The 13,019-nt window shown below is 34.9% G+C and overlaps 1 protein-coding gene across 1 annotated transcript; it reads right to left on the bottom strand.

Annotated features, from left to right (window-relative positions):
* Positions 1-11,279, bottom strand: LOC123718906 (CTD small phosphatase-like protein 2). Its single transcript, XM_045675888.1, has 11 exons — positions 10,801-11,279; positions 9,648-10,597; positions 8,571-8,747; positions 7,845-7,910; positions 4,504-4,605; positions 3,616-3,708; positions 3,431-3,529; positions 2,388-2,536; positions 1,398-1,503; positions 1,145-1,252; positions 1-336 (listed from the first exon to the last, which is right to left on the bottom strand). The coding sequence occupies exons 2-11, from the start codon at positions 10,575-10,577 to the stop codon at positions 271-273; spliced, it is 1,896 nt and encodes a 631-aa protein (XP_045531844.1). The 5' UTR covers positions 10,578-10,597; positions 10,801-11,279; the 3' UTR covers positions 1-270.
* Positions 11,280-13,019: the final 1,740 nt, after the last annotated feature.

Below are 13,019 nucleotides of genomic sequence, written 5' to 3'. Positions count from 1 at the left end.
ATCGTTGTCTATGGTATTTATCGCAAGTGAGACATGGAAAGTCCTATACACCAGGTTTTACTCCGGAAAAGCGAACTACATGGGGTCTCATAGCAAATCATATGAATATAGTAGGGTCTCCATAGAATATTTAAAATTGTTTTTAATTATACAAAATGTAATCTTTAAACTACCTTAATCGTACTATATATGTATATACGTATGTTTAGGTATGATAAAAAAAATATAAATGCAAGAGTGTCTTTGTTAACTCTATATATGTATGTAAACTTAGTCTGGTGGTAGATAACTGAACAGCTTATATTTATCGCGTATATATGGTCGGACGTCATCTTTCTGAAAAATAAAAAAAACAAATGAGGTTTCGTAGTAACCACACACTTAGTTCTGAGCCTCAGATTTCTCTTTCGTGATTCTCTTAATCAAGTAGATCAGTGTTTGTGCCTGACAACACGTCTATATGGTTTCACGATATGAGTAGCTGGCTAGGGTTAGAGTTGTAGGCTGGCTAGGGTTAGAGTTGTAGGCTGGCTAGGGTTAGGGTTGTAGGCTGGCTAGGGTTAGGGTTGTAGGCTGGCTGGGGTTCGAACCTGAGCCTGGGGTGAGTCACATATTTTTGTATGTTTGGTTTTATAAAAAAAATATGATGTTTTGTTAGAAAAAAACCTTTTACAAAAATATGAGGTTAAGATCCAAATACGTGATTAGCCATCGGTGCCTGGTAGCTGAAAGCAGTATTGGCCCAGTAGCTCGTGCGTCCCATACGGTAAAGGAAACCGTTGACCGTTAACCAACACACCTATTTTATTATATTTAGGACCACTTCGAGCCTATCAGGCACGCGATCAGGCCGAGGAGTGATCAGCAGGGGTGTCTCCTGTCAAGTTTAGTGCCTGACAGTTTTACCAGTTTACTTGTTAGAATGTTAGAAATTGGCCATTGTGTCTTAACTTTCCGAAAATTATTCAAATCCATGGTCACTGTTCACTTACAAGAATTTTTCAGAATATCGTACAATACCAACGTATTCTCAGGCCGGCAACGCATGAGTGTATGAGCGTTTTGACAGTGTGGGTGTCCATGGGGGTATTTTTATAGCGTATCAGCCTACCGGCCAGTTTTTCCTTAAAAATAGGTTACTTACAGTAGCAAGATTTTCCAAAAATGGTATCAGCTTGAGTAATTCATTGTCGCTCTTGTCCACGAACCAGCTGTCTATGGGGATACCATTCTCCAATTGGTACCCGAAGGCCTGGAATATAACACAATTGTTATTAAGAAGAACAACACTTCATAGCGGGACACTGCATTGTCATGTGACTATGCATCACGGAGTGACCATGCTCGACAAAAAACGTTGGGACGATTAAGTATATATTGAAAAATTTTAATATCACCTGTGGACTATTATCAACGATGACAGTCTTGCGCAGATCTCTTCCTAAGATCGATAGATCCTTCACGTAATTCCCATTCACGAGAAGACAATGTTCGCGGAACAGTCTGAAAATTTATATTTATTTTTGTATTATCTAAGTGACGTCATTAAAGCTGTGACAAGCATGATTTGAGAACTGCATAATATTCGTTTGTTTAATAAAATATAAACTTGTTACCATATATGTATGTATTTTAAAAATAACTTGCTTTTAGTATTAATCTCTGTTACATGGTAGACGTAAAAATATTTTTTTAAAGTTGCAAAACGAAATCGATACGAGCAACGAACAACCGACAATTTTTTCTGTTTTGTTTAAGATTATCTTTAGATTTTAATGCATTTAAAGACTAATTTTCATAGAATTTTCTTGGATTATAATAAAAAATTTTTTTTAAAAAGGTTGAGGGTAGGGACAAAAAGTCGCGTTCGGTGATTGCAGAGAAATAAATTGTGTCTTGTGTCATATACAATAAGGAGTATTTCGGGTATAACTGTGTTGAGGGGTATGTTTTTTTATTATTATTTTAAGTTTTAGGTTGAAGATATCTGGAATGTTTTGTTTTGTTTTGGGAAATACCCTCAAATTAGATATTCATTATTAAATAATAAATTAACAATTTGTTTGTGTGGTAAACATTATCACATATAGGTTTGGTAGGATACACCAAAATCCTTTTTGTGCATTTATTTATTTATCTTTACCTCATAATGGTAAGTTTTAGGGGGTAACGAAACGTTTTACTATTTCACGTTTCATTAGGGCTTGGTTTCCAAGAATCTCTAAAAATTGCGTGACGTAATACTTGAACGCTCCCTAAGATAATTATAAGATTTAGTTTATTTGTATTTTGCTAGGTTACTTGTATGAGGTTTTGTAAATATTCTTATATGTGTTAATTTGTTTTATATAATGTTAAAATTCCATTTTTTGTTTCTGTTCACCCACCTATATTTAATCCAGCGTCGTTGAGGGTCCAACAAATTCAGCAATCTATCTGCATACACCCTTTTACTGGCAGTGAAAAGTATCACTTCATACAACCTCGAAACGCGAGACAGAAATTGGGCGAAATGCGGTCTCGTTCTCACGAAAACCTGAAAAAAAATGGTCTGGTTAACTTAGCTTATGCTTAGCCATGAGCCGAGATAGGAAAGCTGAAAAATTGGATGAGTTTGGCAAAAAATTGAATGGAAAAAGTTGTATGCCTATCCGCATCTAAGAGAAGTAACATTCTATGAAGTTTCATCATCGGACGTAAAGGCAGAATACGAAATTCCACCTGTATCACCTCGACTTCTTCCACAAATGAACGTTTAAAGACCTTTTGCACCACTACTATGTGGAACCAGCTAAGAAATACTGAAGTATTTCTGAACCAATTCGACTTAGGGTCCTTAACAGTGTGTACCAATTCTTAAAAGGCCGGCAACGCACTCGCAAGCCTCTGGCATTTCCGATCCAACACGACTTAGGGTACGTTACTTACTGCCTAGAAACATGAGTCGAATCTTTGGAACCAGAGATAAATTCCAAAACCGAGAGTTCAAAGGCCCCCTTTGGGGATCAATTAAATAAAAGAGTCATCAAATATCGTGATATATATATATATGTATCTGGACAGATGTTTGGCCACAATCTTATCTGATGGAACACAGAGTTCCACTCCTTTGCTATTACAAGGAATGACGAACCAAATCGTGCTGGGCCTGAGGCTATTAACAACGAAAGCGTGGAACTCCAGCGTACTTCTGGAAGTGCATCATACTAGTAAAGGAAATTGATAGGAAATGTAGGAAACCAATACCAGAGGTGTTATCTTTTTTAAGTCCGGCCTTTAGATTTCTGTATGTTTCATGATTGTCTATCTAATAGGCAGGTGTTAGGTCTGGAGAGTCACACGTTGAAGCCAACACTGCTGAAACCAAATACTTGACGTGGCAACCAGAGGACAAGAGCTAGTATTTTACAATTTAAAAAAAAAGACTCACCGTGTACCGACAATCTTGAAACAGAACTGGGAAATGGAAGCTCGCATCAGGCAGCTCTTGCAGTGAACAATGCACCAACGTCTCATCCAAGTCCAGAACCTGGACATAAAATTTAGGTATTTAGTTTTTTAAGTATAAAAGGGCGGCAACGCACACGCGTGCCTAGTATAAAACGTAGTACTTACCAAGCTAAAATCTGGACTGGTTCTGGTTTTGAGGGGTAGAGCTGGATACCTGGCTCGAAGGGCCCCTGTTGCTACAGTTTCTAAGGGAGGCAGCTGAAAGAATAAATATTCCAGATATTACAGATGTTAGGGTGTTGAAAAGCCACGGTTATGCGCGGGAGCTGTTATACATTTAGGACTGCTCTTTGCGCTGTCAAATTTCACATAATTTGACGTTTAAGACAACTGTTTATTCGTATTTTGACATTTGCTGTCAAACAAGCAATAGACCATAATTCAAAGCGGCATTATAATACATATGTCAGAGACAATGTCATAAGAGAAGACAACGTCATTTGTTTTATTAATGGCCACATCACGCAAAATGACATCTTACAGGTTGTTAATTGTGATTGTCAAAGTCAATTTGTTGAGTCAGTGATGCAAGTAGGTGGAATCGAGATGTCTAGGGGATTTTAAAGAACTCCTTATTGTGTTGAACCTAACCTTGAGAATAACATAAACTCCATAGACAAAACCCCTTTGCTTTGTCAGTAAAAAAGTTGAATATTGTACAGTATTAAAAGTGTTATTGCGTGTAATCTGCACAATGGTAGTGCTACTTACTGTCTCTTAAAAAACCGGCGTGAAGTGAAGCAATAAGTTCGCCTTTATTATTTTACATTTAACATTCGCTCGGTAAATGAAAACATCGTAAAGGCAGGCCGTAAATCCAATGTCAGGCACTGGTGATCACCTACTTGCGTATTGACAAATGGGAAAATCTGAGGCCCAGACCTAAAAAGGTTGCAGCGCCATTGATTTATCATTTTGTGGACGACGCCATTTTGTCGAAAGATTGGTTTCTTGAAATGTCGCGAATTTTTGGATTTATATGTATATAATTACCTGCTTGATAAACAAATACGGGTCGAACGCCTCAGCCCATGATGACATATTATGCTCGCAATCCACTCTTGTACTGCATGATGATATAACATCTCCCTCATCCTTAAAACCATATAAAAATTCATCTATCTTTTACAGTACATTATATTTAGCATTGATAGACTCCAACTACACGATTTGACAAGCTTTCACCATTACAATAATCCCTAATGAACATAGGTTATAATAAAGGTTCCCATATGCTGCGGAAACTGTTGGCAATAGAGCGGTGTTCAATATTCTACATATGCCTAAAAATGTCTACATTTAAGTCTATCTACACTAACTCAATGTAAATGTTTAGGTAGTAAGAAAATATATTTAAAAAGACACAAACTTGTAAAACAATATGTAAAGAAATAGGAACTGTGTTGATTCAAAAATTCATAACACACTCCAAAATGAACTTGACTTGCATTTAATTGAAATTGAAAATGTTAAATACAATATGACACTGACACTTTAGATTTAAAAACACCTGTCTCACTTCATTATGAAGAATCACAATGTATGGTAGAAAACTATTCTTCTGCAACGGAGGATCTGCTTCAAATTTATAATTACACTACAGAATGTTATGAGCAGTCGGAGAATAAAATTTATAGTTGCAATTATAAAAGCCAATCCAGTCTCCAATCAACACAGACATCACAACATACTCACAGCTTCACATACAACACAACATACACTCAGTTTAAGGACAAAAATAAGCCATTAGAAAGGAATATAATGTCTTCCGATGAAACGGGTCAGGACATGTGTAATATTTTACAATTAAATAATTGACAAACATTTATAAACAGCTGTTATCCCAATGCCACTTTCAAAAACAATAATAATTTATAGTATGAAAATCCTGGTTGTTTAGACTCTAAGAGCATTACATTTCCCTATAGCCGAAGCTTTCCTAAGAAATGACACAAGGTATATTCTTAACCAAACATTGCATACATTGGCAATGTATAATGATAAATTTTGTGTCATATATACCAAAATGTATATTAAAAAGATTTTTAATACAAAGGGAAGATATTACCTAACCGCTGTCTGAAAAAGACTGACTGTTTCGCTAAATATTATAGTGATGACAGCCAAGAGTTTGGCTCGACCGCTTGCTTCTTTCGAGCAAGCATTAGAGAAATTTCAAATTATATTTATTTAAATTAGATATTAAGACAACAGAACAACAATCTTGCAATAATAAGTTAGTATGTGTATAAAAGTAATTCCCAAAAAAATTTTGTATATATAGCGTTGGCGAATATTTGGACCATAAATTTGACGTTGATTGCAATAATATAAACATTATTTTATATTCTAATAAGACATTGTAAAAAATTATTTAACATTTGCATATCTATTTATATATGGCTGATTGTGCGGATATTACTAGTCGATGGATCAACCCACTGTACCACTATCTTGGCAAATAAAGGATTGTTATTATTACAGGGGATAAAAAATAAAGAGTTACAAATTGAACTATTCTTGAATACTCACAAAATAGACTTTTTGTGTATAACAGAGCACTGACTAAAAAAATTTGAAGGTTTGTTGAATTTTTGGGATTGGTAGTATGTTCTGCAGAGAAAATGCAATTCATGGTGGCTCATTAATCCTAATTAATAAAAAACTTAACTCATACAACTAACTATTGCAATTTCCTGTGTGGAACTGGAATTTATTGTCAGTTTATATTGTCCTCCGTCAGCTGTCTATAATAATGTTGAAAATGTATTCGCGGAGATATTGTCTAAATTAGTAGTGTAATACAGGGCTAATTGTGTGTGGGGACTTCAATGTCAATTTAGTTTATCATTCTAATTCAAGTATACCGCATACTTTGTCTATTATGTTTATACAATTTAATAAATCAATTTCATTCAACTACAAGAATAACAGCAACTTGTATAGATAATGTATAGTGACATAGTTTTTGAATGTTTGTATTTTCAATAGATTTGAATCTGATAATACTGGTCAATCGATTAAGACAACAAACTGAATTGCAATTAAGACAACAAAAACATGTAAAATGATGAAAATTTTGATAAATCAAATGACCTCATTGGTTTATAGGATGCCATTTCTGTATGATATCATATCTTTTTTAGGATAATTTATTGATGAATTCAAGAAAGTATTTACTCAAAAGACTTTATTGGTGTGGTGTAAAGACTGTGCTCAGCCTGATATACTGGTTGGAATTCTTCAACACTATGGCGTTTCAGCCTGATGAATTAATATTTAAAGGGAAGGATCCAAAGAGTGCATGTCATTGGAGTCACCACTTACATAAACAACAATTCTTTGTCAACGAAGTTCATGAGATGGTATTGTTTGCTGATGATACTTCACTTCTATTTAAAGTGAATAGGAAAACATATTATTGGATTATATAGTTAACTGCTTTAATGCAAATAACTTACTGCTTAATGAGAAAAAAACAAAATGTATTAGATTTACAACTACTAGCATAAAGCGAGATATTGTTGAGAGTTAAGGATACTGAACTAAACTTTGTTGACATAACTGTTTTTCTAGGCATAACAATAGATAGTAAAATCTAGTGGGGATGTACAGTGTATGGGACATACAGACTCTTTCGAATAGGCTGTGCTCTGGAGCTGATGCAGTAAAGAAAATCCGACAGTGTACTGACAAGGACACGGATAAAATTGTGTATCATAGTTACATTCACAGCATGTCTTACGGTATTCTACTGTGGGGTGCTGCTGCAGAGCTTCAATCCATGTTTGTGCTACAAAAGCTGGCTTTTCTGGGTATTTGTTGTGTTACCCCAAGGGAGTTGGTACGGAATAAGTTTAAGGATTTGAATGTTATGCCACTATCTGGTCAATATATTCTTGGAGTCTTGTTGTATGAACAAAAATATAATCGATTTTAAAACAAATGGTGACTTTTACCAGTATAATACTGGAAACAGATCTAATTTGAGTCTACGACCAACCAGGCTTAACACTATCGTAATTATTATGGTTCACTATAAGATGTACTGAGGTTAGCTAATTACGCAAAAACTTAAGGCAGAAGGTTTCTTAAGGAATAAATTAACGGATTTGCTATGCGATTTAAATTCTTACTGTCTTTATACCTTAACAGTATCGTAATTTATAGCCTATGTTCATTAGGCTCTAATGGTGAAAGATTACCAAATCCTGTAGTTTTGGAGACTATCAGACAGTAAAATATTTATAATAAATTCAGAAAAATAAAAAAAATCTCTTGAAAATTATGACTTTTTACTTGCCTATTATAACATTAACCTAAGTTGTACCTACCTCTATGTCTGGTGGTACTTCATCATGACACGTCAAGGAGTTCTCATCAGAGGCAATGTCTGCGCTCTGTAATCATTTTACATTTAAGTACCGGAGATGATTTTAAATGAAGTTTAATGCCAGCAAGGTACCTTTTTAATTAAAGAAAAACTATCTGGAGAGTAATGCTAACTGGTAGACGGACATGCGCGGTGTTAGCGAGTGTGCTGCCGACGTTTGAGTTTGAGGTACGCTCTTTTGCAGTAGGCCAAGTCGTGTCGGAAATCAGGCAGCAGCCAGGTGTAAGTGAGTTAACCGCTGTGTTTTGGAGCACCAGGTCGAGGATTTTTCTCACCTGATGTTAATACATAGACGCTCACATTGGCAGAGGGCTTGCGAGTGCTCTTTGAATGACCCTAAGTCACCCATAGTGGTGGTACAAAAAAGCTCAGTTGTGGAAGGGAAGTCGAGGTGACACGGGTAGAAGGTATCTACTTACATTAAGGTCGTAAGTTCGAAACCTGGCTGTGCACAAATACTCTTCTATACTCTCGCTCGTACCGTCAAGCATTAGCTGTAGACCTCCAGACAGAGAAGGCTGATCACCTACTTAAGACATACAGAAATCTTAGGAGTACCTAAAAGAGTTATTAAACAGACATTTATTTATAGAACGGGGCAATCAATGCCAGAGGGCTCACGTGTGGGTTGCCGGGCTTTCAAGAATAAAATAATCAAATAGCTCACCCATCCATTGGCGTCGGTGACCAAACTTTGGCTTATTTCAGCCAAAAAGTGAGTGTTAGGGTTCCTAGCTGATAGAGCCTCGAGACTCTCTATTGCACCCTGTTCACAGGTTGACGAAATCTCACACTCCGAGTCTCGGACGTAGGTCCCCTGCTCCAGCATCGTCACGAAGTCCGGCTAAAAACCCAAACAACGACCACTATTCAAGGTTAAGCTATCGCGCAATATGCTTAAGTATTAAGAATAACCATAGCATCCTGCATCATGAGCACATTCCAGATACCCTCAGTATCACGCCATCATACAACACATCCGAATTAGATTTTACTTATTTATAAGTTATTAGGCAACAGGCCTTATCGTTACCAAGCGATTTCTTCCAGGCAATCCTGGTATGAAAAAGAAGGACACACCTACAGAGGGTAAAGTAAAAGAATTGCTTGAATAATTAACAAAAAAGAAGATCTAAAAAAAATCCCAATCAATCTTATGTAACCTAATATAAGAGGTAAGGAGTTCCAAAGCAGGGTTCTTTGGAGAATAAAGGAGGAGTGATAGAATTTAGTTGGATAGTTCGTTGAATCACAGCTCCAAATGAGCTTGTACATATTTCATCACTCAGCAAATGTGTAACAAGCAATGTGGTGGCATGCTCTAGAACACCATAGAAATTAAGTCATCATGATTAGTGAAATGACTGAAAGAATGTACAATTTTTTTCCATTAACCTAACTATTCACTGGGAACTGAATGAAATATTATTAGATTTCATTTGTTTTAAGGGTTACAAAGCCATGCGTCTCTTTAATATTTCTTGGGGTACTGCAGTCAAGTTGTAATGAGCAACAGAGAAAAAATTGTAGCTTTTAAGGTGGAGCCGACACTACAGATTTACCATACAGCCAGAAAGGAACATAAAATTTTACTTAATTATTTAATGATACAGTTTGCAATCGGGCAGGAGGCTCACCTGATGTTAAGTGATACCACCACTCACAGACACTCCTACGGTGGCCTTTTAAGAATTGGTGCGCTCTTTTCTTGAAGGACCCTAAGTTACTATTTTGGACCACTCACCTGAATATATTTTACATCAGCACTCAGAAAATCTGTGCATACATCTAAATCGTCGGTTGTCGATGTCGGCTGATACATTTCAAGGTCATTTGACTTCTGCCGTTTCTCAATTTTATCTGTGGTCATAATTCTAGCTGCTCTATCGGCCAATAAATTAATATCATGATCCGTGGAGATCTCCTCATTCAATACACACTCTATAGACATAAAATCGTTTAAGCAATCACTGGGAAGGCAGAGTTCCGATGACTCAACCTGTGTTTCAGAATCTGACTCGTCTGTTTTTAAATCAGAAGTTGTTGTGTGAGGTTCATACATTGTAATATCATTGTCCTCCAAACTTGGTTCTGGGTCTGGTTTCACCTTCTTCTTGGGGCTTTCATTTGTGGATGAAATTACTATTTTGTTTAAACGAGGAGCTGGTGTCCCCATTTGTCTAACTTTGCGGATAGGTGAGCTGTTTAATGAAGCAGACTTTTCAGTTTTGTCCATACGTCTTGTTTTACGGGGTGAGCTTAAGGCTGAGGATATACATTCTGCCTTGCGCTCGCGGTTTAGTGAACTCTGCCTTAGCTGAACACTTCTAGTCATCCTTACATCTTTCAATTTTGGTTTTGCAGGTTTTTCCTTAACTTTGACAGATGTGGACGATGTAACTGTTTCTTTCACTGCGTTCCGAACAACAGTTTGGAAAATTGGCTTTTTGATTTCATCCTTTTTAACGTTCTCCATTTTGACGTTTGACTTACGTAGCCCTAATGTTTTACGCGATCTTGTATAGTGTAGTTCAGATGATAAAATATCATCCTTTAAAATTTTCTTCCAATTGGTTTTTTTTACCAAAATCTGGGGTTTCTCATTGATTTTCGACACTTTCTGTGATATTCTCTTTGAGAGCCGTCGCTCCCGCTTTTTACTTCTTAACCGCATTGCAATTCTAATGAGATTTTCTGAAAATTTTCGATTCTGTTGTAATTTATAATTATCAACGGAAAATTTTTTTTAAACAAAAGTGTTATTCAATTATATTTAAATCTGACGAGCATTTAGCTTCATTCAACTGCGGAACTCTTAGAACAGTTTAATTGTAATAGGCCTTACATACGATTATTGTAAAAATCCTATTTGAAAAAAAAATAAAGTAATAACTTACATAATTGCTGCAGCGTTAGAAAGTCTTAATTAATACATTAAAGCCATATAAACGTAAATATTTATACATTGCGCTTATAGCTTGTCGTAATTTATTACGTGCCAAAATTCGGCGACTGGGTTGGCGCCTTTTTCTTATACTTAACACAAATAAGTTTATATGTTTTTTCACTGTACACTGTTATAAAACAAGTGAATTTAACTAAAAAATTACACTTATAAAATAGAAAGAGAGTAGAAACACTTGATTTTCGAATTAAAACTATTGCAAAAAAATAAAAAAAGCGGCACTGGCAAAGTATTGATTTATGCGCTGGGAAAGGGAAATTAAGATCACTGATGCGTATGAATTTATTCACTTATCTAACCGGAGAAATAATTTAATGACGGAAACGCAAACGTAAACGAATCAATTTGCGTAACTCGATGTTAATTATTACAGTAAAACACAAAGCTAAACAAATGTCAAAATGGCGGCGTTCTTTTTACGAAATTATGTGTATTGTAGGAAATATGAATGTTGCCAGTCGCCACAGCCCACCTCTTAAAAATTTACTTGACATTTGACAAAAAAAATTGCAATTTTATTTGTGATTATAGATGACTTAAAATGAATCTTTTAAAACAATTTACTTTTAATATTAGGCAAATATATAAAATATTATATAGATATTTTGATTTTGGTTATTTTCTCGCAGGTGGCGCAATAAACAAGAAGCAGTACAGTGATTACAATAATAATCACATCAAACGGAACAAACAACGTATAGCAAACAATTATAAATGCCGAATATAATAAAAACATTAAATTTATCTCATTTCATTAAAATAGTAACTGGATTTAACGTTTCTCTGAAGTTGTCAGTTTGTGTTTGAAATTTAAAGGTGAGTTGAGTTCCTACTCTGTGAGTCTGTGGAGTTTTGACTTTTCAAATATTTTGAATATCAAGTTATAACGTGTTTTGTTTTAATCAAACTTTGTGTTGTCTTATGTCTTAATTTAAAAAATTGAATCGCAATGTCGGTGCCTGACTCTAATACTTCACTTTCAACAATAACACGAGAAAATACAGCGGAGGTAATATTATCAACTATTTTCAAATAAGTTCAAGTATAAAATAAATTTCCGATACAATATCTTGGATCTAAAATAAAATTACTTTTTCGTATAATTCTGTTAAGGCATCTTGACTAAGCCCTCTGTATAAATCTTGCAAAAAATCTCCTTAATATTTTCGTCCATCTAGCTATCTTGCAACACATTGTGTAAGAAAATGGACCTAATAAAATATTTTATTTTTATAAATTATACTTTCTTTTTCAGCACTTAACTGAAGAGTTGGAAATTATTCGTATTTTTAATGATAATCTTCGCACATATTTAGAAAGTATTCAAAAATTTAGCGAAAGCTTGCGAGATGTGACTAAAAATTATAATAAACTATATAAAGTGAATAGTCATATGATACATTTGATAAGTCCTGAAAAGCATAGTGAACAAGACTGAACTAGAATATGTAATAAATGTTAGCCTAGTGATCTCAAATTTCACAGCTCTCTGTCTATCTGCACAATGAACACTTCCTTATATAAAAGCCAGCAATAAGAAACGACTTTTCTAGAGGACAGATTCACAGTTGTACTTATTTAGCTAAGTATATGTAAATTTTATTCTTAAATTTTACTGTAAGAATATATGTACTATTCATATGAACACATTGAACTCAATTAATGTCTTCAACTGAGTTAAAATGTCTCGATATTTATTCATGTTACAACTTGTATAGTTAACTTAAACAAGGCAGTTGATCTACTTTTAAAATATTAATTACAGTACACATCTCTAGGACCGACTCATTTGTGACTGTAAACAAAAGATAAGAAAGTAGTTTTGGTGGCAGGTGTCCAGTTGCAATACCTGCATGGGGATTATAGGAATTTGTTACACATTATTCATTAATACAGTCGCTATACCCTTAGCTTTACACCATGCTATAGCCATATCAATTTTGTGCTAAACTATGCTGTAAATTCTATGGATTTAGATTGAAAGTTGCTTTAATGAATGTCATGAATGAAATCCAAATTATATTTCTGTAACATAATAATGATTCTAGCAAGAATATTGTGTAGGATTTACATAACAGATTGTACAATGTGTACAATCTGTTCTATGCATATTCTGACACACAATGGCATGCAAATTTTGTCACAATTTGG

This window comes from Pieris brassicae, chromosome Z, assembly GCF_905147105.1.
Source record: "Pieris brassicae chromosome Z, ilPieBrab1.1, whole genome shotgun sequence".
NCBI lineage: Eukaryota > Metazoa > Arthropoda > Insecta > Lepidoptera > Pieridae > Pieris > Pieris brassicae.
The sequence above is the reverse complement of the archived record's forward strand: the minus strand, read 5'-3'. Positions and strand labels throughout refer to the sequence as shown.

Coding starts and splice junctions, on each gene's coding strand:
- LOC123718906 (XM_045675888.1), bottom strand. CDS start 10,577: ATGCGGTTAAGAAGTAAAAAGCGGGAGCGACGGCTCTCAAAGAGAATA. Junction 8,748..9,647: donor CTGATGTAAAATATATTCAG/GTGAGTGGTCCA, acceptor TTGGGTTTTTAG/CCGGACTTCGTGACGATGCT. Junction 4,606..7,844: donor AAGTACCACCAGACATAGAG/GTAGGTACAACT, acceptor TATGGTTTTAAG/GATGAGGGAGATGTTATATC.